This window comes from Notolepis coatsorum (assembly GCF_963971535.1).
Source record: "Notolepis coatsorum genome assembly, chromosome: 7".
Classification (NCBI taxonomy): domain Eukaryota; kingdom Metazoa; phylum Chordata; class Actinopteri; order Aulopiformes; family Paralepididae; genus Notolepis; species Notolepis coatsorum.
Genome location: NC_140171.1, coordinates 12,511,773 through 12,538,974, shown reverse-complemented (window position 1 = coordinate 12,538,974; position 27,202 = coordinate 12,511,773). Strand labels below are relative to the sequence as shown.

The 27,202-nt window shown below is 43.4% G+C and overlaps 1 protein-coding gene across 1 annotated transcript in view; it reads left to right on the top strand.

Moving 5' to 3' along the window:
- The first annotated feature begins 345 nt into the window (after positions 1–345).
- LOC311232625 (uncharacterized protein) overlaps positions 346–27,202 on the top strand; it is a 41,332-nt gene continuing 14,475 nt past the window's right edge. The window contains exons 1-13 of the mRNA XM_084319485.1: positions 346–396; positions 4,386–4,544; positions 4,879–4,987; positions 7,514–7,607; positions 7,777–7,927; positions 8,593–8,844; positions 13,746–13,878; positions 15,089–15,214; positions 19,958–20,017; positions 20,107–20,229; positions 20,665–20,820; positions 22,485–22,538; positions 23,756–23,982. Coding sequence (XP_084175611.1) covers positions 4,427–4,544; positions 4,879–4,987; positions 7,514–7,607; positions 7,777–7,927; positions 8,593–8,844; positions 13,746–13,878; positions 15,089–15,214; positions 19,958–20,017; positions 20,107–20,229; positions 20,665–20,820; positions 22,485–22,538; positions 23,756–23,982 — 1,603 coding nt within the window. The 5' untranslated portion in view covers positions 346–396; positions 4,386–4,426. The remainder of the gene's footprint in view (positions 397–4,385; positions 4,545–4,878; positions 4,988–7,513; positions 7,608–7,776; positions 7,928–8,592; positions 8,845–13,745; positions 13,879–15,088; positions 15,215–19,957; positions 20,018–20,106; positions 20,230–20,664; positions 20,821–22,484; positions 22,539–23,755; positions 23,983–27,202) is intronic.

Genomic DNA, 27,202 nt, shown 5'->3' with positions numbered 1-27,202 from the left:
TTATGAAAGGTGCTATACAAATAAAGTTTATTATTATTATTATTATTATTATTATTATTATTATTATTATTATTATTATTATTATTATTATTATTATTATTATTATTATTATTATTATTATTATTATTATTATTATTATTATTATTATTATTATTATTATTATTATTATTATTATTAAAGTGAAAATAAACAATGTGCCGATCATGAAAAATCCTGTAGTTGGCGACAAATGCAAGGCAACCGCAAAAAAAACATAATAGACGAAGAAGAAGAAGAAGAAGAAGAAGACGAAGAAGAAGACGTCATCTCCTGTTTGGTGGCCGCGCCGCGAAATCAAATGAGGAGAAAAAACAACTAGTTAACCGTTGTTGCAACAAACTTTGGCAAAAGGGAGAGGTAAGGAGGACAATACCGTCGAATAAGTACACGAATATATAACTATAGCCATATAATGCGAATTATATAAACTATATATCAGTTATGTTATAAATAATACAATGACTACGTTAGTCTAGCTTGTTATATCACAGTCTGGCATAGCCCCTTTCGTGACTTTCGGTTTGCAAAAGCCCCAGGCTTGCAAACCGAAAGTCACGAAAGGGGCTAAGTCTGGCAAGTTAACTTTACCTTTGGATTTCCTGGGCGACGCACGTCATGTAATTTAATTTTACTTAACGTTACCCATAATAATTATATATTATCTAAACATTATTGATTTGAACACGATTTGTCAAACACCCACCCCGAAGTGTTAAGACAAATGTCTATAAATAAGTAAAGCTAGTGACCACTGTTCTCAACACACCATTCCTCATGTCAGGCTCATTCACTTCAGTTTGAGGACCAAGTCTGGGGTTAAACATCACACTTCTGAAGTGTAAGCAAACTACTAAACTGTGCACAGAAAGATTCTAAACGTTCTGTGAGAAGTTGACAGTTGGTCATCATACTATACACCAAGTGAGAAATAGTTTCGTCACTGATCATTTGGAAATGGTAACATAAGTTAGCTAAACATTTTCTTTTCTTTTGACTCTAAATCCCCCCCAAAATGACAGGCCAACCTTTCAATCTATTCACCTGTTTGACTCTCATGCAGTCATCTTATCTTTGGCATCTTATAATTCACACACAAACAGCAGTCCTTCTTGCTTTTTACCTTTTGAGGCTTTGCAGACTCACTCAGACAACTATAGACACGGTGTGTGACCCCCATCCTTCAGATCACACTAGACTAGAGGACTAGGTCATTATTAGTGATTCATTTGGTATTGTCACTTCTTGGCCAAGCTGCAAAGTTGCCACAATTTCCCCCTTAAAAGTTCTTACCTTAATCCTAACCTAAAAGGAACACGTCGCCAACATTATGGGAATTTCACTTACCGTCGTCCTCGGAGTCAGACAAGAAGATGGATACCAATTTGCATTTGGTAGAGAGGGATCCAGCTGCATGTTATCCTAGCTTAGCACAATGAGTGGAAGCAGAGGAGGAGCGGCTAGCTTAAAACTCCCAACGCTAGGCTAGCCGCTCCAACCCCCCGCTTCTAGTCATTGTGCTGCCTAGTTTAGCACTCTCTACTGAGCGCACAGAGAGGAAATTGGTAACTATATTCTTGTCGGACTATAGAAGATGGTAAGCTAATTTCCCATTATGTTCTCCTCACTACATCCTTGGGACCTAGCATCTACTGTCCCTCAACCCTGCCTTACGCCGTCCACTGAACTCAACCCTGCTTGACGCCGTCCACTGATCTCAACCTGATCTCAAACTGACAAAATGGCATCCAATGTAATAAAAAAAGTCAACCAACGAACTAGATTCTTGTACCGGATCTCCTCTCTGGTAAACAAGAATACCGTGAAGACTCTGGGCCTAACAAAAATAATGGTTGGTTTCAGGTTGCCGACCGACCCTGCCGATTTAGGTGCGACCCAATATATTTTATGAGTTTTTAAAAAAAATTATATATTAAAAAAAAAAAAAAAATCATTTTTTTTTTTTTTTTTAGAATAAAGTTTCATAGAAATCTTAGTCAAACATTTAGTATTATGGATATTAAACATGCTGGCAGAGTACATGCATCCATGTTGTTGTGAACATTTTAATTAAATAAAGAAATTCCCTATCCATAGTCGCCGTGGGAAAGAATAAAATAAAAAAATAAAATAAAATAAATTCCCTAGTCCTACCTACCCATGGCCAAACTGACAACCAACCTGAAACCAACTATTATTTTTGTTAGGCCCTGGCAGGAGCACTCATTCAAGGGTACTATGACTATGCGTGCACCTCATGGTACCAATGCACCTCAAAGGCGCTTAAAACAAAATTACAAACATCACAAAACAAACTGGTCAGACTACTACTTGACCTGAACCCCAGAACCCACCTCACCCCTGCCCACTTTGCCAACCTAGGATGGCTTAGAGTAGACGACAGAGTACAGCAACTTGCAATGGGCCTGGTCTACAAGATACACTATACGACCGGGGTGCATTTACATTTACATTTAGTCATTTAGCTGACGCTTTTATCCAAAGCGACTTACAAGTTCTGTACGACAAGCCATCAGGAAGGGCACAACTCTATCAGCTGAGCAACAATGTTCATCAAAGTGTTGAGTGCTACAGTGTAGGTTAGTTTATTAGGACAAGTGCATGACAGTACGGTTAGTTAGGGTTAGATTTTTTTTTTTATAGTTTTATTTATTTTTTAATTCAGATAATGGTTGAAGAAGTGCGTCTAGTCGACGGCGAAAGATTGGACGTGATTCGGCTGTCCTAACTGGGGTGGGTAGTTCATTCCACCATTGTGGGGCAAGGACTGAGAATAGGCGACTTCTCTTTGATGACCTTCCCGGAGCTTGGATAGGAGTAGGTCTGAGGCGGCCAGAAGATGCAGAGCGTAGGGGTCTTGAGGGTGTGTAGTTAGAGACCATTGACCGGAGGTAGGCGGGAGCGGTTCCCTTTGCCGCACGGTATGCTAGGTCGAGGGCCTTGAAGCGGATTCGTGCAGCAATGGGGAGCCAGTGCAGGTCCCTAAGAAGTGGGGTGACATGGGCCGACTTCGGTAGGTTTGAGATCAGGCGGGCCACTGCGTTCTGAATGAGTTGAAGAGGCTTAGTGGCAGTGGCCGGGAGGCCAGCGAGCAGTGCATTGCAGTAGTCGAGGCGGGAGATGACTGTTGATTGGACGAGGAGTTTGGTGGCTTCTTTTGTCAGGAAGGGGCGGATCCTTCTGACGTTGCTCAGGAGGAATCGGCAGGTTCTGGTCGTCGCTGCGATGTGAGCAGAGAAGTTCAACTGGTCGTCGAGGACAACACCAAGGTTCTTGGCGGTCGGGGACGCAGTCACAGCTGCATTCTCGACTGTGATTGAAAGGTCGGTTAGGGGGGAGGATTTGGCCGGCAGGTGGAGCAATTCTGTTTTGCTTAGGTTCAGTTTGAGGTGGTTGGACGTCATCCAGGCGGAGATGTCGGACAGACAGGCCGAGATCCGCTCAGAGACGTGGATATCTGAGGGAGGGAAGGAGAGGAAGAGTTGAGTATCGTCGGCATAGCAATGGTAGGAGAAGCCATGAGACGTGATAATGTTACCCAGTGATTTAGGGTGCCCATGTACATGTCAAAATACTTCCCAAAGGTCAGTGAATACCACAACCACTACACCAGAGGAAGCTCAACAAATCATGTTAAACCCAGATTCGGCTCAAACAAGGGACTAAACACGTTTCGCAATTATGCCACAACAATGTGGAACGCCCTACCCAAAGCTGTAAAGGAATGTGAATCCCTGCCCACATTCAAAACCGCTCTTAAAGAGCACCTACGGGAGGCTGCAATTCGAAACTGGCCACCGTAAATGCCCAAAACCCCCACCACCTCCTAATAGACAGTCTCCTCACCACCGCATGTATATATTCCCTCCCCGCCGTATGTATATTTCCCTCCCACCCACCCACCCCCTCCTAATGTACAGTCCCCTCCCCATCATATGTATATACTCTGTCAGGATCTAGGGGTAACAGTACTGTATATTTGAATACCGTTATGTCACAAATGTATCAGTACTAAATACCTATATGTCCCTATGCCATAAATGTCATGTATGTTGTGTATGTCATAAATGTCTATATGAATTGAAAATGGGGGACCCTGATGGAAACAAGACAAACGTCTTTCTCAGGTCTGCATCCCCTTAACAATTGTATGTATTGAGCCGTACTGTATTGTACCCATTCTGCAATCTGTTAAATAAAGTTTTCATTCATTCATTCATTCAACCCTGCTTGACGCTGTCCACTGAACTCAACCCTGCTTGACGCTGTCCACTGAAAGTAAACCGCCAACCTGTGTGACTGATGTCAGTCTTCCTTCTTCTGCTCAGTACCCCATCTAGAAAAGGAACCGACACTTGATTGTTTCACCATGGACATGAGCTTAATAATCATTGACAGTGAAGACGACAGTGAAGACGAGACTGGTCAGCAGTCCATCAATGACCTCTCCGTTCTAATCGTGGAGGTGGACGAGAAGAAGAGCACAGGTAACGTTGGTGTCTCTTGTGGTAGGGTTGGTAGCATCATTGTCAATACCTGGAGCACAGGTCAATTGAAGTTGGTAATGCTCTTTTGGGGGCTGTTATGGGTGTTGTTCCATAGTATAAATATCTATATGAGACCAGTAACTTAATGATATACTTGTCTTTATAGACAAAGGTAGTGATATATTAGAGACTATTCTGAAGCCCTAATGCACAGAAAAGCACTGTTATGCACCTCCTCTGTATTGTGTCCCACAGTGGAGTACCTATCTATTCATATCTCCCTCCCTGTGTATTTATACTGTACTGTGTGTGTGTGTGTCTGTTATGGTGCCAGACTATACGTTGTCTCCTAGTAAGTTGGATGAAGACCTGGTGATCACCTTCTCTCGGAAAGCCGAGGTGCTGCCTCACGCACGCTACGACTGCACCATACACCCGTTCACGTGAGTAGAATACTCCCTCACTACGACTGCACCATACACCTGTTTACGTGAGTAGAATACTGCCTCACGCTACGACTGCACCATACACCCGTTCACGTGAGTAGAATACTCCCTCACTACGACTGCACCATACACCTGTTTACGTGAGTAGAATACTGCCTCACACTACGACTGCACCACACACCTGTTCACATGAGTAGAATACTGTCACACTACGACTGCACCATACACCTGTTCACGTGAGTAGAATACTCCCTCACGCTACGACTGCACCATACACCTGTTCACGTGAGTAGAATACTCCCTCACGCTACGACTGCACCACACACCTGTTCACGTGAGTAGAATACTGCCTCACACTACGACTGCACCATACACCTGTTCACGTGAGTAGAATACTCCCTCACGCTACGACTGCACCATACACCTGTTCACGTGAGTAGAATACTCCCTCACGCTACGACTGCACCATACACCTGTTCACGTGAGTAGAATACTGCCTCACACTACGACTGCACCGCACACCTGTTCACGTGAGTAGAATACTGCCTCACTACGACTGCACCACACACCTGTTCACGTGAGTAGAATACTGCCTCACGCTACGACTGCACCGCACACCTGTTCACGTGAGTAGAATACTCCCTCACTACGACTGCACCACACACCTGTTCACGTGAGTAGAATACTGCCTAACACTACGACTGCACCACACACCTGTTCACGTGAGTAGAATACTGCCTCACACTACGACTGCACCATACACCTGTTCACGTGAGTAGAATACTGCCTAACACTACGACTGCACCACACACCTGTTCACGTGAGTGCAATACACTTCAGGCACACACCCTCCATATAGGTTGACTGGCACAATGGGAACCATCAAATTAGGGCCGACCCCGATCAGTCGACGAGTGCAGGTAGGGGCTGCACGATTATGACAAAAACAATCATTGCATTTATTATTCTTGATATTGTGATCAGGATTATTAAGTATGATCAATGGAAATTACGTTTTTACGTACTGCACGATATTGGGAAATAATCTAATTGCGATTTTTCTGACAGATATTGCGATTGCGATTAAATTTGCGATTATAATAAAAAAAAATTAAGCAGCCCCACAGAGGTTTATTGTAAAATGCGGCTTGCATCTGGCCTACGTGGTGGGTCTTTTCAGGACACAAGCCTAAAAATGTAAATTTTTACCTGGGAATCGATACCGTTACCCAACGGTACCTTTTTTTCTGTACTTTACTCTCCCTCTCTGAAGTCTAAACTTCACAACACACAATCTAAAACCCCTTACCTCCCTCTCCCAAACCGATCTTGTATCTCAATGGGACTTCCTGGTTAAAAAAAAAAAAAAAAAAAAAAAAGTTAAAAAATAAAAATGGCTAATTGATAATTGTATCATTCCAAATCGCAATTTCGATTAAAAATCGATTAATCGTGCAGCCCTACTGCACATGCATGGTGGTAGGCAGGGACTACAGATGAAAACGGGCTCGTTAGCTAATTCTAGCACATTTACATTGATGTGGAAACTGAAGACGTTGATTAATGTGCACTTCCCCCGGTTAACCTTCTGTAGTAGTGTGGCAGTGAAAGGGTTAACCTTCTGTAGTGTGGCAGTGAAAGGGTTAAATCAAAATCGTCAGTAGGGGAGTTTCAATATCGCCCAGGACGGAGCTCGCAGCGCACAGGACCAGCTGCACATGGTCAGACAATGTACCTGAGGAACGGGGAGCACTTGATTTGATGTAGAAGGGCAGACAATCAATATCGCAGTTGACCGTGTTTTAGGGCTGGGCGATATATAGCGATATATTTTAATAATCGATATCGGAAGGAAAAAAAGATCGGAAAAAAATAAAAATCGAAATTGTGGACAGACTTGTCTTTCTTGCCTGCAACTTAAAGTAATGGCTTTGCTTGTCCAAATGACAATACTGACCAAATTGAGATTTATTTTTCTCTTTTATTTAGTTTGCTTTCTAATGTAAAATACAGTTTGAAACCGTCTGTACACAGTAGACTATGTGTGCTAGCAGAGCTAGTCTCCAGTCATGAGTCACGGTGCACATGTGCGGTGGTTTGTTCACCAAAAAAGCGCCAAAAGATATAAAAGAAACTAGCAGAGCCAGAACTGGAGCCACAGCCAGCAGAGAAGCCGGTTTACTTTCGCTTTTCGCTGCAGCCTGAGAACTGGAGTGTGAGGGGATGTAACACTAAAGATGGCGGCAACGACAAAGAATTGCTGCAAAATAAACATACATCTGTTGTTTTTTAAACAACAGATGTATGTTTTATTTTTATTGATTTTCTTTTTGTTTGTTATCGATATCGCAATATAATTTTTGGCCATATCGCCCAGCCCTACCGTGTTTCATTAATTGTGCAGCCCTAAGTGCACGGGTTCCCAAAATGTGCAACATGCTAAACAAGCACACCGTCTGTAAAGTGTATTATGTCTCTTCCTCAGGGCTTCAAGTAGTTGCAATGTCTCTCTTCTGTCCTCAGGCCAACGGATCACGACATCCTAGGTCCAGTCGGCAGTAACCGGCTGTTCTGTGATCAATGCTTCTGCTATGTCTGCGACAAACTAGCATCAATGGTACGTGTGTGTATCCATGTGAGTGAAAGACGGGGGGGGGGGGTGGGTGGGTGTGTGCGTGTGTGTGTGTGTGTGTTCCATAGTCATAGTGACTCTTCCTGCGTGTGTTCCAGTGTAAGGTGTGGTGTGTGTTCCGTAGTGACTCTTCCTGTGTGTGTGTGTGGTCCAGTGTAAGGTGTGGTGTGTGCAAAACATCTGTCACTGCAACAGTCACAAGAAGAGTGGGTTCTGGAGCCATCACCGTGACAACCTGCTGCTGGGAAACCTGAGAGCCTTCAACCTGCAGGTGTCAGACCTAGACAATCACCTCCGACATGCAGGTACACACAGACATAACCTAATCTTAACTATAACCTAAACCCTAACCTTAGCAGTGATGATACTAATAATATTACAGTAGCTTGTCATACATAATCAGGATGTCGAACATGTCTCCATTGGGTCCCCAAAATGCCAAATGTCCTGATTTCATAGTGTGTATTCTCAAAATGATGTTCTGATTTTTCACATAAAAGTACACACGCATATACATATAATACAGTACTACTACTATAACTATTACTACTACTATCACTGCTACTACTACTACTGCTGCTGCTACTACTACTACTGCTGCTACTACTACTACTACTATCACTGCTACCACTACTACTGCTGCTGCTACTACTACTACTGCTGCTACTACTCCTACTACTATCATCACTGCTACTACTCCTACTCTGTTCACATATGACTGTACAGCCACACACAACAGCAACAGGATTATCCAGTTCGTAGACGACACAACAGTCATCGGACTGATAAACAACAATGATGAGACAGAGATGAGCTAGTCCAGCTGACATGTTGGTGCAAGGACAACAGCCTTGCACTGAATGCCAGCAAGACTAAGGAGGAGCTCATCGTGGACTTCAGGCGACATCAGGGCAACCAATCCGCCTGGATGGGATACCAGTGGAGGTCGTCAACTGCTTCCGGTTCCTAGGACTCCAGATCTCCGATGACCTAAGGTGGACCTACAACACGGAGGTCATTCTCAAGAAGGCCCACCAGCGCCTCTACCCCCTGCGGCGCCCCAGGAAGTGTGGCATAAGCAAGCAATGGCTTGTGAACTTCTACCGACGCACAGTAGAGAGCGTACTGACGAGCTGTGTCACCGTGTGGCATGGCAACACCACCACTCAGGATAAGAAAGCCATCCAGAGGGTCGTGAGGACGGCAGAAAAGATCATCGGGTGTTAGGGCTGTCACTAGCGACAATTTTGTTATCGATTAATCAGCTGATTATTTTATCGATGAATCATTAACCATTAATTTACCAGAAAATTTTATTTCAATTGAATATTTCAAAATGTTTAAAGGAACACTCCAACATTTTGGGAAATTAGCTTATTTGCCATCTACCCTGGAGTTAGACAAGAAGATACATACCCTTTTCTTCTCTGTGCATGCAGTAGGAGTAGGAAGACGTTGGGAACTAGGCTAATGGAGGAACCTACTTCCAGTGACTGACGCTAAGCTATGCTAACGGTGCACGTCTTCCTACTCCTACTGCATGCAGAGAAGAAAAAGGTATGCATCTTAACAACAACATTTTGCGAACCCTGGAGTTGGACAAGAAGATGCATACCTTTTTCTTTTTGTGCATGCAGTAGGAGTAGGAAGACGTTGGGAACTAGGCTAATGGAGGAACCTACTTCCAGTGACTGACGCTAAGCTATTCTAACGGTGCATGTCTTCCTACTCCTACTGCATGCGCAGAGAAGAAAAAATGTATGCATCTTCTTGTCTAACTCCAGGGTAGATGGCAAATAAGCAAATTTCCCAAAATGTTGGAGTTTTCCTTTAATGAGTATCCTCATCCTTTTTAGCTTTAGATTTAAAAAACTACCAGCCAGAGAGATTATTACCGGCCATAAATAGCTTTTTAGTATATTTTCATGAATTATTATGTGTTGTGTGTTATCTCTCCACGCTACGGTAGTGCTTGTGCCAGCACAGGACATACGATTAAAATGTTTTTTTTTTTTATATATATAGGCTATATACATATTTAAATCAATATCTTCCTTTTCAATAAAATAGGCTCAGGAATCAGGATTGTTAAAGCTAACTATTATCCCTGTACCCAAAAAAATCCAAGCCTGCTTGCCTCAACGACTACCGCCCTGTAGCTCTCACCTCCATAGCCATGAAGTGCTTTGAGAAGCTAGTAAAGGGATACATCTGCTCCTCCCTCCCCATCAACATGGACCCCCTGCAATTTGCATACCGCCCCAACAGGTCCACGGAGGACGCCATAGCCCATGTGCTGCACACAGCAGCATCACACCTGGACAAGAGGAAGGGGAACTATGTGAGAATGCTATTCATCGACTACAGCTCGGCATTCAATACCATAGTCCCCTCCATACTCATAGCCAAGCTCAGGGACCTGGGCTTGAACTATGACCTCTGCCAGTGGGTCTTGGACTTCCTGACGGGCAGACCCCAGGTGGTGAGAGCAGGCAACTGCACCTCCTCATCCATCACCCTCAACATAGGGGCCCCCCAGGGCTGTGTTCTGAGTCCCCTCCTCTACTCCCTGTACACACACGACTGTGTGGCTCAGCGGAGTAGCAATACAATCATCAAATTTGCTGACGACACAGTGGTGGTGGGCCTGATCTCTGCCAACGACGAGAGGGCCTACCTGGAAGAGGTCAAGGTCCTGGCGGGATGGTGCCAGGAAAACAGCCTCTCCCTGAACGTCAGCAAAACAAAGGAGATGATTGTGGACTTCAGGAGGTCGGGGGTCAAGGACTACAGCCCCCTCAGCATCGACGGGGCACCGGTTGAGAGAGTCAACAGCTTTAAGTACCTCGGAGCCTACATATCCGAGGACTTGACATGGACCACACACATTGACAGTGTTGTGAAGAAGGCACGACAATGCCTCTACTTCCTCAGGCGCCTAAGGAAGTTCCAAGTCGGTCAGAAGATCCTTAAGAACTTCTACTCGTGTACAATAGAGAGCATCCTGACTGGCAACATCACCTCCTGGTTTGGGAATAGCACTGCACAAGACCGAAGCAGACTACAAAGAGTGACACGTTCAGCCGAACGCACAATTGGAGGGGGGCTCCCCACCCTCCAGAACATTTACAACAAGCGGTGCAGGGGCAAGGCTAAGAGAATCATTAAAGACTCCAGTCACCCGAACAACTGCCTCTTTGAACTGCTGCGGTCAGGCAAGCGATACCGGAGTCTCAAGGCGAGCACAGAAAGACTCAGAAGAAGCTTCTATCCCCAGGCCATCAGGCTGCTAAACGAACAATGAACACTACACAACAACAACCATCAAACGCACATAGCACACACATCCACACGCACACACTCACTTTAAACAAACGCACTGTAGCACCCACTCCACACACTTTATAGCACACACTCACTTTAAACAAACACACTGTAGCACCCACTCCCCACACTTTATATTTATTGATGAAGGATTGCACTACAACTCGTACACCTTACTGTAAATTGTACCTAAATTGTACCTCATCCCATTTCTGCTTTGCACTATATAGTATTGTACATTAGTACACTGCATAGTATTGTATATTATATGGTAACTCAGTTACGTCTATTCTGCATCGAACATTGTACATATGTCTATACTGAACACTGACCTCATTTTCTACTTCTAAATTACATGCTATACTATGTTATTTGATGTTATTTGATACTATCTTGTCTAGCACAGTCTCTGGAGCATAACAGTAAGAAGCATTTTGTATGAAAGTATTCTGTACTTCTGTATGACAACTATTAAAGAAACTTGAAACTAATTAGCCGAATACATGTGAAAAAGAGTAGCATATAGTAAATGTATGCACACACACACGCACACACACACACACGAGAGGGAGAATAGCTTATAGCAGACTTAATGATGTTACAATATTTTTGCTAATGAAGTGAAATATTTATTATCAACTAGGGCTGCAACTGACTATTTTGGTGGTCGACTAATCTGTCGATAATTTTTTCGATTAGTCGACTAATCGAAAAACAATTATATAAATTTTTTTTTTTTTTTTTTTTTTTTGCACTACCTATCTTTGTGAAAGTGGCTTCTCAGCTCTGGTCCAGCTGAAGTCAGAGCAGAGGAACAGATTGGACATTGAGCATGACCTCAGAGTTGCTTTGAGACTCTTGTCAGGACCAAACAACATCCCCAGACCCAGTTATCCCATTAGTTCCCCCAAACTTACTGTCGGTCTGTTATGTTAAGCTAAGAAGTCTTCAGCTGGCTGGACCAGAGCTGAGAAGCCACTTAGGTAGTGCAAAAAAAAAAATTATATATATATATATATATATATATATATATATTTTTTTTTTAATGACTAATCGACGCAACAATTCCTCGTCGACGATTTTTTATAATCGACATCGTCGATTATGTCGACTAATCGTTGCAGCCCTATTATCAACTATCAAGTTCGTTTTTATAGTGTACATTTAGGCTACTTCATTGATCATCATCATTGAACGTACAGAGAGAAAGAGGGAGGGAGACCCCCCCCCCCCCCCATTCATCACTATTGGAACTCCATGAAACTGATTTCTCCTGTGCCTGTGAGCTAGCTTAGCTTAGTTAGCACTAGCAGCTAACGTTACAGGCATATAGTAAATGCAAGGATATAAAGCATGTTAAAGACACATTTATTGGACCCGTTGCCTGCAGAGTTTACATAGAAACAGCGTGACTCCCAGGTGTTCACAGGCTATAGAACGCAGGGCTGAAGAGCCCAGCAGCTTCACAAAGGCATCAACTGAAGGGACTCTTGATGGCCTGATGGTACTTTGTACAAAGATTATATCTGGACTATGTGGACTGAATGGCAACTGTGAAGCTGTCCCTTACACAAAGCCATGTAAAAAGACTTTGTGTCTATTGTAGATATATTTCTCAATCTCCGATTTGATATGTCTAACACTGGTAAGAGGCATGAAGGAGTGACTGGTTGTCTTGTTTTTTTTATTTTAATTTTTGGGAGGGTATATATTTATTTTATTTTTGTCGTCTTGATTTTGTCTGTTCGGTCTGCTTGGTTTGTATCTGTGTTAAAACATTGAATACAAATAATATCGAGAAGAGCTGCCAAGCTGCTTCTAAACTGTAAAGTGTGGGTATCGGCCAGGGTCAACCCCTCGCTTCCAGCTGGAGCGAAACACAGAAGTTATGTGACTGTCGAGTCTTGGCTCTAGGCAGAATCACCAATAGTGGTCTACGAGAAGTTGATTCTATTTTGAACGTGATTCACTGCACATTAGTTAGATTACACGTTGCGCATGTTATGACTTTGAACGTCCACCGCAAAAGGCACATTTAACAATACGCTGCGTCGATCATATGCAAACCGATGAAATTATGACTGTCCTAATCGGGTGTTCACTGCCATCCATTGAGGAGATCCATGAGTCCAGGTGTCGGAACAAAGCCATCTCCATCATCCAGGACCACAACCACCTGGGACACCAGCTGTTCTCCCCCCTGCCATCTGGTCGTCGTTACCGCAGCATACGAACAAACAAACCGGTATAAGAACAGTTTCTACCCACAGCCCGATGAACAGTTAATCTGCTCTTTACTCGACTCAAATGCTGCTACAATGCTCAGCCACTTACTGCACCCTCGGGCATCAATATAATGTGCAATTATTTTAGCTTGTCTGTGTACTTATTATTATAATTATTTTTATTTGTACTTATTTTATTGCACATACCGCAGATTGTTTATTGTATATAAATACCTGCTTTTTTATTTTGTAAATTGTTGCATTTTATTCCTTGATGCTGTGGAGCAGAGATCTGAATCTCTGAATCTGAACTGCTGCTGCTGCTACTCCAACCTTTGTCAATCAAGTTGTATCAGTTGTAATTGATTTGTTATCCTTACTTTTGTCTTGCCTTGTTATCTTATGATTTTATATGCTGTGTGATTTGATTTTTTTTGCTTATTTCTGTACGTCTCATTTATTTTCAAACCTTTATTTAAGCTCTAAAGGCAACTATGGTTTCCATCATTTACAGTCACATTGAGTGTACATAAACTATTCCTCTTGATTAAACATATATTTTTCCTACGTCCAGATTCACTGCTGAATATATTCAAATTGCGGCTCAGCAAGGAGTACTGCATCTACCTGAAAGGAACGGACGCTGAGCCCTCCGTGCCTCAGCCCCCTCCACAGAGCCAACAACGACTGATGCCTCAATTCCATGAGTGAGTGACGCAAGCCTGGGCCAAAGCCTGGGCCATTCAAATCAACTGTTTTGTGCAGGGTTTTAAAAAGTCTTGGGTCTTAAATTCTTAATTCTCAATTTAAGGCCTTAACACTTTGGGTGCCACACGTATCGCTTATCTTTACCCCTAGAATGCCAGCGTTATAGTCGTTTCCGCGGTTGTTTCACTGTTTGTGAAGCTGTGTGTGTGTTTTGTATTATAGCTGTGGAGACATGGTGTGGCTCATTTTGACAAACATTGCTTACTTGTAGTGCAACATGGGAGTAATGTTTGTTTCCACACGCTGTAGTTTGTAGTTTATTACACGCTAAACATCGCACATTTCCAAGATAATCCAGTCTTTTTTCATAGATCGTGAGATATGTGCAATAAGCCCAAACCGTTCTGGCTGATCCCCTGAGACCCCAAATACTCTCAAATCAAAGGTATATGTACCTTCACACAATCATCAAGGGGGGCGGGGGCGTTCTAACTCAAAACTGTGGTCGTGTTTGCCGAGCATGTTTTTTGTCCGGCAAAAAAATCTCGAGGCGATCGCTCCGTCTCCGAGGAGGAGGGGCCCTTGCAAAAAAAAAAGAGAGAATAGGTGTATCCACACCAAGCTATTCCAGTTCAGACACGGACGATACTGCCACCTGGTGATTGTCGATCGGCATTGCAGTTCTAGTGTGTGGGGATGTGCCAAAATGATGCAGATCGCTCCAGGCAAGTCTGTAGAGCGGGGATCAAAGTAAAAAGATCAAACGATCCAAAAACGTAATATCTCGTTTTTGTCACTCGACGCTTGTCGAGCAAAAACGTAATATCAAATTTTTGGCACTGAAAGTGTTAAAGTGTATTAAAAAGTCTTGCATTTAATTTGCACAAGTATTATGTGGGGGCAGCCCGGCTGTCGGGAGATGAAATAATGTTAAATATATTAAATATTTTTTGTATTCAAGTTGTTGTTTTTTGCGGGGCTACCGGGAGCTTGGTGCGCCTGGCGAGAGCTTGTATGGAACGTGCAATAATTAAAATTTATTTGTCATCGAAAAGTCATGGGATTTCATCAACACAAACATGTTGGAATCCCTGCATAATGCACCTTCAGAAATCAAAGCCACGTAAACGTAAGAAGGTTGAGCTCCCAGAATCGGTATCGCCAAAGGATGACGTGGTATCAAATGATCATGTAATGTGTGTGTTGCAGTTACTCACCGGTGTATGAGTGTCTGTCATCCTTCCTGGACGAAGCTGACCGACAGGAAGACAGAGCAGCTGCCATCATGCGACTGGTAGCTGCACAAGACTTCCTCCTGCACTACCAGGCTCCAGGGTACGCACACGCACACTGTGGACATTCATGCCTTGTTCCACAAATTATTCATGATTTTGTTTGGGAAAACACATTTTGCCCTATAATTTTTCTTGTGATTGATGAGACTCGCAGGCTAAACTCACAAACAATATTAATCCTGTTCAGTGTTTCCCACCGGATTTTGTGAGACTGTGGTGGGTGAACCTTGGACCCTCTAGGGGGGTCCGGGGGCATGCTCCCCCCGAATTTCTTTTACATTTAGTTTTGTTTTCATTAACCCTTTCAGTGCCAACCACAAGATTAGTCTGGTTAACCTGCCATGCGTTGAGTGCCAAGACCCGAGAAAACTCGGGTTTTAATCGTTATTTCTTTTATTAGCAATATCCAGTCATTTTTCATCCATCCAGCCTGACGTTATCATTGGGAATGGGTCTGAGCTCGAAAAGGGCAAATACCGCCGCCTATCCTCTCCCGGATGGTATTGCACATCATTGGATTGGGTGGGACTGCATCGTCCGGTCCAGGTTTTAGTTCTCGGGCATGCAGCTGGATACTATTGCATTGAGTCCCCCCACTGGGAGCAGCGTCAATTATGTGTTTTGGTGCTATAACGTTGGATCAATAAACGCGATCAATATTTGGAATGGCGATCAGGAATTGGATTAATCTTTTTGCAGAACATCTGATGTGAGGTAAGGACTCTATTTTACCAGTCTTGGGTTAATCAGATGTTTTTTTCTCCGCCATCGCTGTGTGTGTGTGCGTAACGTTAGCGCTGACCACGGCATGGATAATCGATTTTTCAGCCCCCTTCTCTAGCATGCATAAGTACACATATACTATAGATAATCTAGCGTTTATTTGAAAACTATTCATAAATCAGCCAAAAAATTACGACGTGTTTTGTGTATTCCAGTAAAGGGCGATTATCGCGGAATTTCTCTGGAATTACTAGACATATCAAACTATACTCTTATTCAAAACGGAAATGTACCAATGAAAAAACTATCCGTTTCGTACATGTTGGCTGCAAGCAAGTCATTGATAAGCGAGGGGTGTTTTAGACCCATAGCCATAGCCATAATTTAAGATATAGTTTAACCGTTCGCAAATTTCCCTGTCCTCCCATTGACTTCCTTATTGGCACGCTAGCCCTAATATGGTCAAAGGGGCGTGGCTCTGAATGAGTTAAGAGGCAACTTATTCCTATCAAACCTTTTCTTTAACTTTATCAATTCCCTTTCTGTTTTTTTTTTCTTTTTTTTTTTTGGTCTTTTAACCCCTCCATTTTTCCTCCGATTTTCTCCCATCCCAATGTTAGTCGTATGCCAATTCCCAGTCCCTTCCTGGTCGCTGCGCTTTACCCCCCACAGTCAGATCATTTGGGAGAGTGGAGGCTACCACGTGCTTCCTCCGACACACGTCCAGCCAATCACCGCTTCTTTTCACCTGGCAGCGCGGATTCTCATTGAGAGGGCGTAGCGTGTGGGAGGACCACACTATCCCCCTCACGTCCAATCCGCGCTTAGCAGGCGCCCCGACCGAACTGTAGGAGTCGCTGTTTACAACGACCCGGACCCACCCCGCCAGCTTCTCCCACCCTCTGATACAGCCAATTGTATCAGTGCAGACGGCCAGCCAAGCTGGTGACAACCCCGGAGCTGTGAGCTGGATTCGAACAGGCGAACCAAGCTCACAGCTCCGGGGCTGGTGACGAACGCAATCTCCGCTCGACCACCTAACCGCCTCCCTTTCTGTTTTCAATCATTCTTTCATGTCCTCCCCTGAACAAAGTAAATTAGTATCATCAGCAAACGTAACAATTTTCAAAATATCCGATACTGTAAAAATGTAATTTAAATAAAGTATAAATAACTTTGGTCCCAATATGGAACCCTGTGGAACACCACAGGTTACTCTTCTAAGATGTGGTTCTGTATTATTGTTTACATATTGAGTTGCTGTTTGTTGGTGAATCAGAATAAGTTTCACCCTCCGTAGGGAGGTCAATTTCCTTAGCCAAATTTGGACCTACATTAACAAAATACTCATTAAACTCATTAACAATTTTTTTATTTTGAATAAATGAATTGTCATTTTTTCAAAGTATGTTGGAAAGTCCTTTTTACTAGACTTTTTAATCATGTCATTAATCACACCCCAAGTAGCCTTAATATTATTTGTATGCATTTGCAACAAATTATTATAGTAGTCTTTTTTTTGTGATCTCATAATACATACATTTTATAGTTTTTGTACGTGCCTTTGTTCGATGTTTGATAAATTCCCTGTAGAGCCTATTTTTCTTAGTGCAAGCTTTTTCCAAACCCTTGGTTAGCCATGGTTTCACCCTCTTTTTAGGATTTTGTCTGCACTCCTTCAATGGACAATGTCTGTCGTAATATGACAAATGTACCCAAAAATGCATTGTATGGTATCCTCTACATAAACCTCTTGCCAATCATGACTCAAAAAGTTTGCCTTAACTCATCTGTTTTTCCATCTGTACTGCCTGGTGCCAGCGTTATTGACAATTTTCACGATGTTTGCGGACCCATCGTATATTCTATATTATAGCTATGGAGACAATAGTATGGCTAATTTGACAGGCACTATTTATAGTCCAACATTGACGAACCAGTTAATTTCTACATACTTTCGTTTGTACGCTATTCCACGCTAAACATTGCCCCGTTTCAAAATAATCCAGTCTCGTTTTCTAGATAGTGAGATATTACGTGTTGTATGCGCAAGGGTTGCTCGCCTGAAACCTATATTATTTCCAAATCAAAGGTATATACCTACCATATAGATATATATATAGACCTACCGTTTTACGAAGCTGCAATCGTTACCAAAAGCATGTTTTAGGTTTGGTAAAATACGACGCTGTGATCAATACAAAAGCATGTTTTAGGTTCTGTAAAATAGACCTTACCTTAGTCGGAAGGTACTCTAAAATGAATAATCCATGTAGTTCCATCGTGATCGCCATTACTCGTGTGCATTGGGTCTGGCTATAATACAGGAAACAATAGGTTTCAGGTGAGCAAATCTCCGACAGATGGCTGTGTGCTGATTCACTTTGAGGGGAGGTACCGAGGCAGCCGGAGGTACAGAGGCACTGAAAGACACATTAGAGACCCAGTTCAAAAGGTAGGCGATACTGCCACCTGTCGGGATTCGATCGTCATTGCAATTATAACGTAGGCAGCGGTGCCAGGGAGACACAGTGTTTAGAATGGGGGAAATAAAAAAAAATTATCTAAAAACGGCGCTCACCGGTTGGATTTGAAACACGCAAATTCTCGTTTTTGGCGCAGAAAGAGTTGAGAGCCAGTATTGCTTCCTGTGATTTTAACAAAATTGTATGAATGCCTATTTGTTCTTATTTTTTATTTATTCTTCATTTCAAACACAGCAAAGACAGGCAAATTATCACTTACATCAGTCACTAATAGTCCACTTATTATCTTCTCATCCATTACATTTGTAAAAATATTGTCAATCAGTGTTGCACTGTCCTTTGTTATTCTGCTAGGTTTTACAATTAAGGGATATAAACTCAATCTAAACATATCAACAAAGTCTTTAGTTTTTGTATTTTCATTAGATTTCATCAAATCAATATTGAAGTCGCCACAAACAAATCACCTTATCCTTATGCCTTTGCATATAATTCAGAAATCTTCTTATTAAATTGATCAATACACGACCCTAGAGTTCTGTAAATGCAACTATATATTTTTGGATCTTTCAACATTGATTTCAATGGTTACACATTCCATCAAATTGTCGATAACGTTTTTCAATAACTTTACACTTAAATTCAGACTTCACAACTAAGTGAACTGAGTGGCGCAGTGGGCAATGCGCTCACCACTAACGCAGGAGATGCTGGTATCGAGCCCAGCTCTCGGCGTTGCTACCGGCTTGGCCCGCCGTCATACTAACACAATTGGCAGTGTTAGAGGGTGGCAAAGCCGGTGGGTGGGGATTGGACGTTGTGGACAGCGACTCCTACAGGTTGGTTGGGTGACGCCGGTGCGGCGGAAGCAGGAAGTAGCGGGGGCAGCGTGAGCCTCCCACGCGTTACTCCTCGCCACAGAGTTCGAGCTGCTGCGGTGAAAAGATGCGACAGGCTGCCTCCTCGTGTACCGGAGGGGACACGTGATGCAAGGCTTCTATCCTTACTACAGCCGACCAGTGGGAGGCATAGTCTAGCAACGTTCAAGACAGGGGAGGGAAGAATTGGAAATACGAAATTGGGATGGGAGAAATTTTAAATGGGGAGAAAAGGTGGATAAAAAAAAAAAAAACAGGGCAACTACTACAGCCCCCCATGGCATGGATCTTTATAACTCCAGGGTCGTCTTTGAGAAACTGTTGTTTATGGCATGGATCTTTATAACTCCAGGGTCGTCTTTGAGAAACTGTTGTTTATGTCATGGATCTTTATAACTCCAGGGTCGTCTTTGAGAAACTGTTGTTTATGGCATGGATCTTTATAACTCCAGGGTCGTCTTTGAGAAACTGTTGTTTATGGCATGGATCTTTATAACTTCAGGGTCGTCTTTGAGAAACCGTTGTTTATGGCATGGATCTTTATAACTCCAGGATTGTCGTTGAGAAAGTGTTTATGGCATGGATCTTTATAACTCCAGGGTCGTCTTTGAGAAACTGTTGTTTATGGCATGGCTCTTTATAACTCCAGGCTTGTCGTTGAGAAAGTGTTTATGACATGGATCTTTATAACTCCAGGCTTGAGATAAACAAACCAGAGGCCTGTGCCTACAAGGCCCAATCCATACTGCTGCAGAGGTATGTACATGCACACACACACATCTTTCTGATGCTCTGATTGTAACGTATGTATTCTGAATCTACAGTATATGTATGTGTGTTCACAGGGTAATAGATTCTGTCCAGAGACAAATGGTGACGACTAATTTCACTTCTGAGTTTATCTACAAACTGGCGGCGTTCTACCAGACACTCGGTTTTACTCCCCTTATGAGGAACCTGGAGAACAGGTGTGTGAGTGAGCATGCATGCGTTTGTCTTGGTTCTAGCCTGTGTTTGTCTTGGTTCTAGCCTGTGTGTGTGTCTTGGTTCTAGCCTGTGTATGTGTCTTGGTTCTAGCCTGTGTGTGTGTCTTGGTTCTAGCCTGTGTGTGTATTGGTTCTAGCCTGTGTGTGTGTCTTGGTTCTAGCCTGTGTGTGTGTCTTGGTTCTAGCCTGTATGTGTGTCTTGGTTCTAGCCTGTTTGTGTGTCTTGGTTCTAGCCTGTGTGTGTGTGTGTGTGTGTGTGTGTGTGTGTGTGTGTCTTGGTTCTAGCCTGTGTGTGTCTTGGTTCTAGCCTGTGTCTTGGTTCTAGCCTGTGTGTGTGTCTTGGTTCTAGCATGTGTGTGTGTCTTGGTTCTAGCCTGTATGTGTCTTGGTTCTAGCCTGTGTGTGTCTTGGTTCTAGCCTGTGTGTGCGGCCTTGGGACGACCTGCTACTGGTGTCTGTGCTGAGGGGTCAGAACGTGACAGGGATCCTTAAGGATAAAGGCAAGAAGGACATGCTGGTTGAGCCAACTGCTGTCGTCCTACTGAGATCAGAGCTACTACAGCAACAACACAGGTACAACCTAACCTTAACCTCTGTGGTTCTACTGAGATCAGAGCTACAACCTAACCTTAACCTCTGTGGTTCTACTGAGATCAGAGCTACTACCTAACCTTAACCTCTGTGGTTCTACTGAGATCAGAGCTACAATCTAACATTAACCTCTGTGGTTCTACTGAGATCAGAGCTACAACCTAACCTTAACCTCTGTGGTTCTACTGAGATCAGAGCTACAACCTAACCTTAACCTCTGTGGTTCTACTGAGATCAGAGCTACAACCTAACCTTAACCTCTGTGGTTCTACTGAGATCAGAGCTACAACCTAACCTTAACCTCTGTGGTCCTACTGAGATCAGAACTACTACAGCAACAACACCGGTACAACCTAACCTTAACACATTCCCAGCCAACAGCGAGTATACTCCTTATTGGGAGCCAACGCTTGAACGCCAACGAGTATACTCGTTATCTGATAGTTTTCCTTTTTTTTTTCAATATTTTTTTGTATCTACTTTTTTTCTCCCCATTTTCTATTTTTCTCTCGTCCCAATTTCGTATTATCCAATTCTTCCCTCCTCTGTCTTTTTTTTTATTTTTTTTTATCTTTCTTCCCCTCCTTTTTCCCGATTTTTTTTCCCATCCCACCCTTCCTGGTTGTTGCGTACTTTCCCCTACTGTTGGTCCGGGAGACCGGAGACTGTCACATGCTTTCCTCCAACGCATGTGCAGCCTGGGGCAGGCCAACCTGGCCGCGCAGGTTCTCACCGGGGAGAGTGTAGCGTGTGGGAGGCCACACTATCTCTCCTCAGATCCAACCCTCGCTGAGCAGGCGCCCCGACCGAACTGTAGGGGTCGCTGTCCACAACGCCCAGGACCCACCCTTCAGCTTCCCACCCCCTGATACAGCCAATTGTATCAGCGTGAGAGGCCAGCCAAGCTGATAGCAACGCCGGGAGCTGGATTCGAACAGGCGAATCCTAGTGTCTCCCGGTGTTGGTGACGAACGTAATCTCCGTGCGCCACCTGCCCCCCCCAAGTAGCCTAGTTTTAAGTTAAAATATTATAAATGCCTTGATGATGTCATTCTTTATATAGGCCTATCAATTGTTTTTAAGCTCAATAAACTCTGACCGGAATTTATCCCATTTGTCCGGTAGATTGAAATATAGCGGACACTCAGACCTGCAAAAAAAATTCTAACTGAAACCCTGACGCCACCTGACCGCCCATGTTGATGAAGTGTTGTTATAACTGTCTGTTGATGAAGTGTTGTTATAACTGTCTGTTGATGAAGTGTTGTTATAACTGTCTGTTGATGAAGTGTTGTTATAACTGTCTGTTGATGAAGTGTTGTTATAACTGTCTGTTGATGAAGTGTTGTTATAACTGTCTGTTGATGAAGTGTTGTTATGATAACTGCCTGTTGATAAAGTGTTGTTATGATAACTGTGGCTGTTGATGAAGTGTTATGATAACTGTGGCTGTTGATGAAGTGTTGTTATGATAACTGCCTGTTGATAGTGTTATGATAACTGCCTGTTGATGAAGTATAAAGTGTTGTTATGATAACTGTGGCTGTTGATGAAGTGTTGTTATGATAACTGTCTGTTGGTAAAGTGTTGTTATAACTGTGTGTCTTGACATGTTGTAATGCTGGAACTCTTCTGTGTGTCTGCAGGTACAGAGAACTGGCCCGTTACATCAGAGTGGTCCAGACTGACCGAACCCCCCGGTGAGTTGACACACAATAACACACAGATTCCCATTCTGAGCTTGTTTGTATGTTTAACACATTCGGGGCCATTGGGATCCGTCTAATCTCACACTATAAGGCCAGCTTATCATAACAACCTTTCATTGTGCGTGAGGCTGTTAATCTATACTTTATATTATTGCTATCTGTCCATTGTCATTGTCAATTGACACTATAAACCGTCCCTTCAATATGCCTTAAATAAAGAATTTTTTCATCAATACGTTCCCATTTTATAGCGTCGTGAATATGAACTATATACCGCAATGTTCTGGGGTATTTCCTGGAAGGCGAGATAATAGGGTGCTAAGCTAATAACGTTAAATCGAATGGCGTTTCGGCTATACACAAGCTAGAGCTAAAACTCAAAATGCATATTATCGGTATCATGGCCCACCATGAATGCATGAAAGGGGGGGGACAACAACGTTGTTTCTGATTATTGATTACCAATAACGGCATTAGCCTCATACGCTGACCGGGTGGATGGCTATCAAAGCAAGGCCCGATCAGCCTGAAATTGACGTCAAATCGCTCTTACCTGTGGCCGGTTGGACTGCAAAAAGGATTTCCCAGTTATCGATTGCCATCTGGTAGATCCATATGTCCATTGGCTGATGCTATATTCCTTTACTGCATACTGAATTCAGCGCCCCAAAAACTATTGCAGGCGATCGGCTACAGGCATAGCTTTAGGCTAACAAAAAAGTCAACCCATGATAAAAATAAAAAAAAACACCGGTCTGTAACAGGGAACACTGCATTATCGAGACAGCGCCCCTACGAGGATCTGGCCGGTAATGCACTTTTCCGAATTTCAAGAGTAGGGTAAATCTGCAGTGCCGCTCGGTGACATTGAGTAGGATATTACAATGGAATAAAAGCCAAAACAACCGTACCACGTATATATACGTGGTTGGCCCTCAAGCGTTGGATCCGAAACACGTATATATACATGGTTGGCCACGAATGTGTTAATCATGACACTGTTTCTCAACATAATCCACAGACCTTGTTGTGAACAGTTTCATTTAGGAACTATTTCCTACCAAAGTCCACCGGTATCCGCCTGATATCTGATATCAATATAATTGTATTCTTAGGTGAACTGTGATGTTATGAGAACCCTATCACATGTGTTATTGATCTCCTGACCTCCTCATGTTTGTGTGTGTTGTGATGGTGTGTGTGTGTAGTGTTGACGATTTGAGAGACCTCATCCCTCTCTTCAAGGCTATGGCGGGAGAGTTTCACTCAGCCATTACCGCCTTCTTCCCTGCCCTGCATGGCCCCGCCTCCCGCCTCAGGCCACACCTCTTCTGCCTCTACCTCCGCATCTTCAGCACGGCGACCGGTCCCATGGTGACCACCGGCCTGCCGACGGAGCCGGTCCCTGCTGAGGCTGAGTGGCAGCCAATAGAAGGTCAGACATGTAAAGACGCGCACGGGCACACACACGCAGATACAAGCACACACACACGTATGTACATGGCTACACGTACACACACACTGACACACACGCTTACACATACCACAGTGGCAAACACGGTACATGTTGGAGAGAGTTTGCAGCCGCTATGAGGGATATTCCACATATATAATGGCTGAACAGGTATTGCCTGGCTGACGATGGTGCAGACAAGACGGCTTACAAAGAATAGGACGGGTGATGGGAAGCATAGGAAGGGTGATAGGAAGCATAGGACGGGTCATAGGAAGCATAGGAAGGGTGATAGGAAGCATAGGACGGGTCATAGGAAGCATAGGAAGGGTGATAGGAAGGGTGATAGCAGTGTCACGGATACGTGGTGTTAACGGTGTCGTCATAAACGCGCGCAGTAAGGCGGTTGTTAGTATCTGTGCATTTCTCTACACTGAGCTGAAATGAAACGATTGTGTGATTTACAACACATAAATTAACTTATTTACAATTTTACATACAGTAGTGACAACACACATATGAACTATTTACAATACAGGGACAGTGTTTTATGAGACTGTGGTGGGTGAACCCTGGACCCTCTAGGGGGGTCGGGGGGAATGCTCCCCTGGATTTAATTTTTTTGTCTATTTAAAAGTTAAATGCATCAATCTGGTGCACTTTGAGAGCAAAATAAAGAGGCCAGATCTATGATGAACTTTGTGCTCAAAACACAAAATCGACTAGATTGCAGAGATTGCTCTCCTGAAATGGGAGCTGAACACCATCGCTCTCAATAAAAAGGCCCGGAAGCGGATGTACTTCCTACGTCAGCTGAGGAAGTTCAGGCTGCCGAGGACCATGATGGTCCAGTTTTACACCGCCATCATCCAGTCCATCCTCACCCTCTCCATCATCACCTGGTTCCCTGCAGCCACGGCCAGAGACGAGGCCAAGCTGCAGCGGGTGATACGCTCGGCGGAGAGGGTGATCGGCTGCCCCCTTCCCTCCCTTGAGTCCCTACACTCCACCAGGGCCTTGAGGAGGGTGAGGAAGATCATGGCAGACCCCGCCCACCCGGGTCACAACCTCTTCAACATGCTCCCCCACGGCAGGCGGCTACAGCTGCCCAAGACACTAAAGTCCCGCCACAGACTTGAGTTTCTTCCCCTCAGCAGCTCGCCTGGTAAACAAGTCAGGTGTCCCCCTGCTCCCCCCCCCCCCCCTCTATGGCGAGCTGCTAGGGCTGGACTTCTGGACTTGAACTTTGTGTTGCACTGTATCCATGTCCCCAACCACTGCACTTTCACAGTCTTATTGTTGTCTCACTGTTCTGTCCTGTCTTGCACTTTACTTAAAATTATTTATTTACTGTTGTATTGTTCTTAATTGTGAATACAGGTTCCATTTTGTACCTGTATAAAATGGCGAATAAAGTAATCTGAATCTGAAGTGCTTCCCAATCCTCTCCTCGGAGCACCCCAGCTGTTCCATGTATTTGTTAAATTCCACCACCAGCACACCTGATTCAACTTAACTAGCCCTTTATTAGTTGAATCAGGTGTGCTGGTGGTGGAATTTAACAAATACATGGAACGGCTGGGGTGCTTCGAGGAGAGGTTTGAGAACCACTGGACTAGAGCAGGGGTTCCAAGTTTTCAGGCCGCGACCCCTGAAAAAACGGTGTCAGAGAGCCGCGACCCCCACTATTATAGGAGGTAAATATATTTGTTTATAAAATGTATATAAAAAGAAAATTATTTTTCATAAATATTTTTATAAATGGAAATGTATGGTTGAAACATGCAGACGTTCAAACGCACACACACTGATAAGCATTGGAGGCTTTTAACCAGGGCCGCACGGCGCACTGGGGAAATCATTCAGGCCAGGAAATATAGTGCGAAATATAGCCCCAGTCAGGCCACTTTTTATTTTATTTTATTTATTTTATATCAGGACATTTTTTGTTACAAAGACTTAATTTCCTGCATTCTGGTGCAGGATTTTTTAAATTTGTACCCTTTAAATGCCAGTGTTTGTGATGGCATCACAAATTATTGTTAAAAAACAGGCTAGCATAATGTATGATTAGCAACAACACTGATTTTGATGGATTTTCAGTTTTTTGTAATATCAGATTGAAAAAAAGGACTAAATTGTCCTTCAAAAACGCCATTAAAAAAACGCCATAAAAATATTACCGTTATAATAATTTACCACTTTTTCTTTCATAAATCTTTCTTCTTTCAAAAACCTGATCATAACACCACATATTAATTTTATAATTCTAACCCTTTACACTATGATCGCCGATGACGAGTTAAGACGTCATTCCTAGCCATGCTAATTCTGCCGAAGACGCCGTAACTCGTCTTTGATGTCAATATTTCAAAAATCTGTGACCGAAATCAAATTTCCCCTCCGGAGCCCTGAGACACACTGCAAAGCTCCACTCAACTCTCTAGCGGTTCAAGAGCGCCATCTGGTGGCCGATCGGCAGATCGCCAACCGGAAATGAGCCTTTGAACCGGAAGTGCTCATCCATATGTGGTCCGGGCACTCGCTATCGTTAGAGAGACTCCGTCTTCACACAGTGAACATCGATCGGTGCAAATAACTCGAAAAAACAACATGATTTGGACGTATACTATTATACAACCTGGAAATGGATCGGGCATTTCTCCATCCCATAATAGAAAAAAATCTGTTCCACGCTCATCTGCCAGCGGCGCGAGGAAGCCACGGTGAGTTTCAACGTTATTTTCTAACGTCTTCTATACTAACTGATCTGATGAACATATGACCCACACTAGATGAATGGTATAACGTTGCCCACGGAATTATAAACTCCCCCTCGCCCATCCGGTCAACATCAGATGATACGTAGTAACTTCTAGAACCACGTCCAGTTGAAATTCTTCATCTCGCGCCGATTGCTATCAAACTGTATTTCATCATCAATATAATGCATTTGGAGCTATAAATCAAGTTCTGGAGAAAGCTGCAGAAAACGATGAAAACATACTTATATTTAGTATGAATATGTGAATGAAAAAGTTTAACGTTGCTACACCCTGAACAATACATATAGGACATTGAATGGGCCATAATAATGGCAATTTAGCAATAGAATTTAAAAAGTTATAGCCCTGCAAAGAAGGGGAACTTCTCCATAGACAAATAGAGCTGGCGAGGGATGGTAAATTATGAATTTAACCCA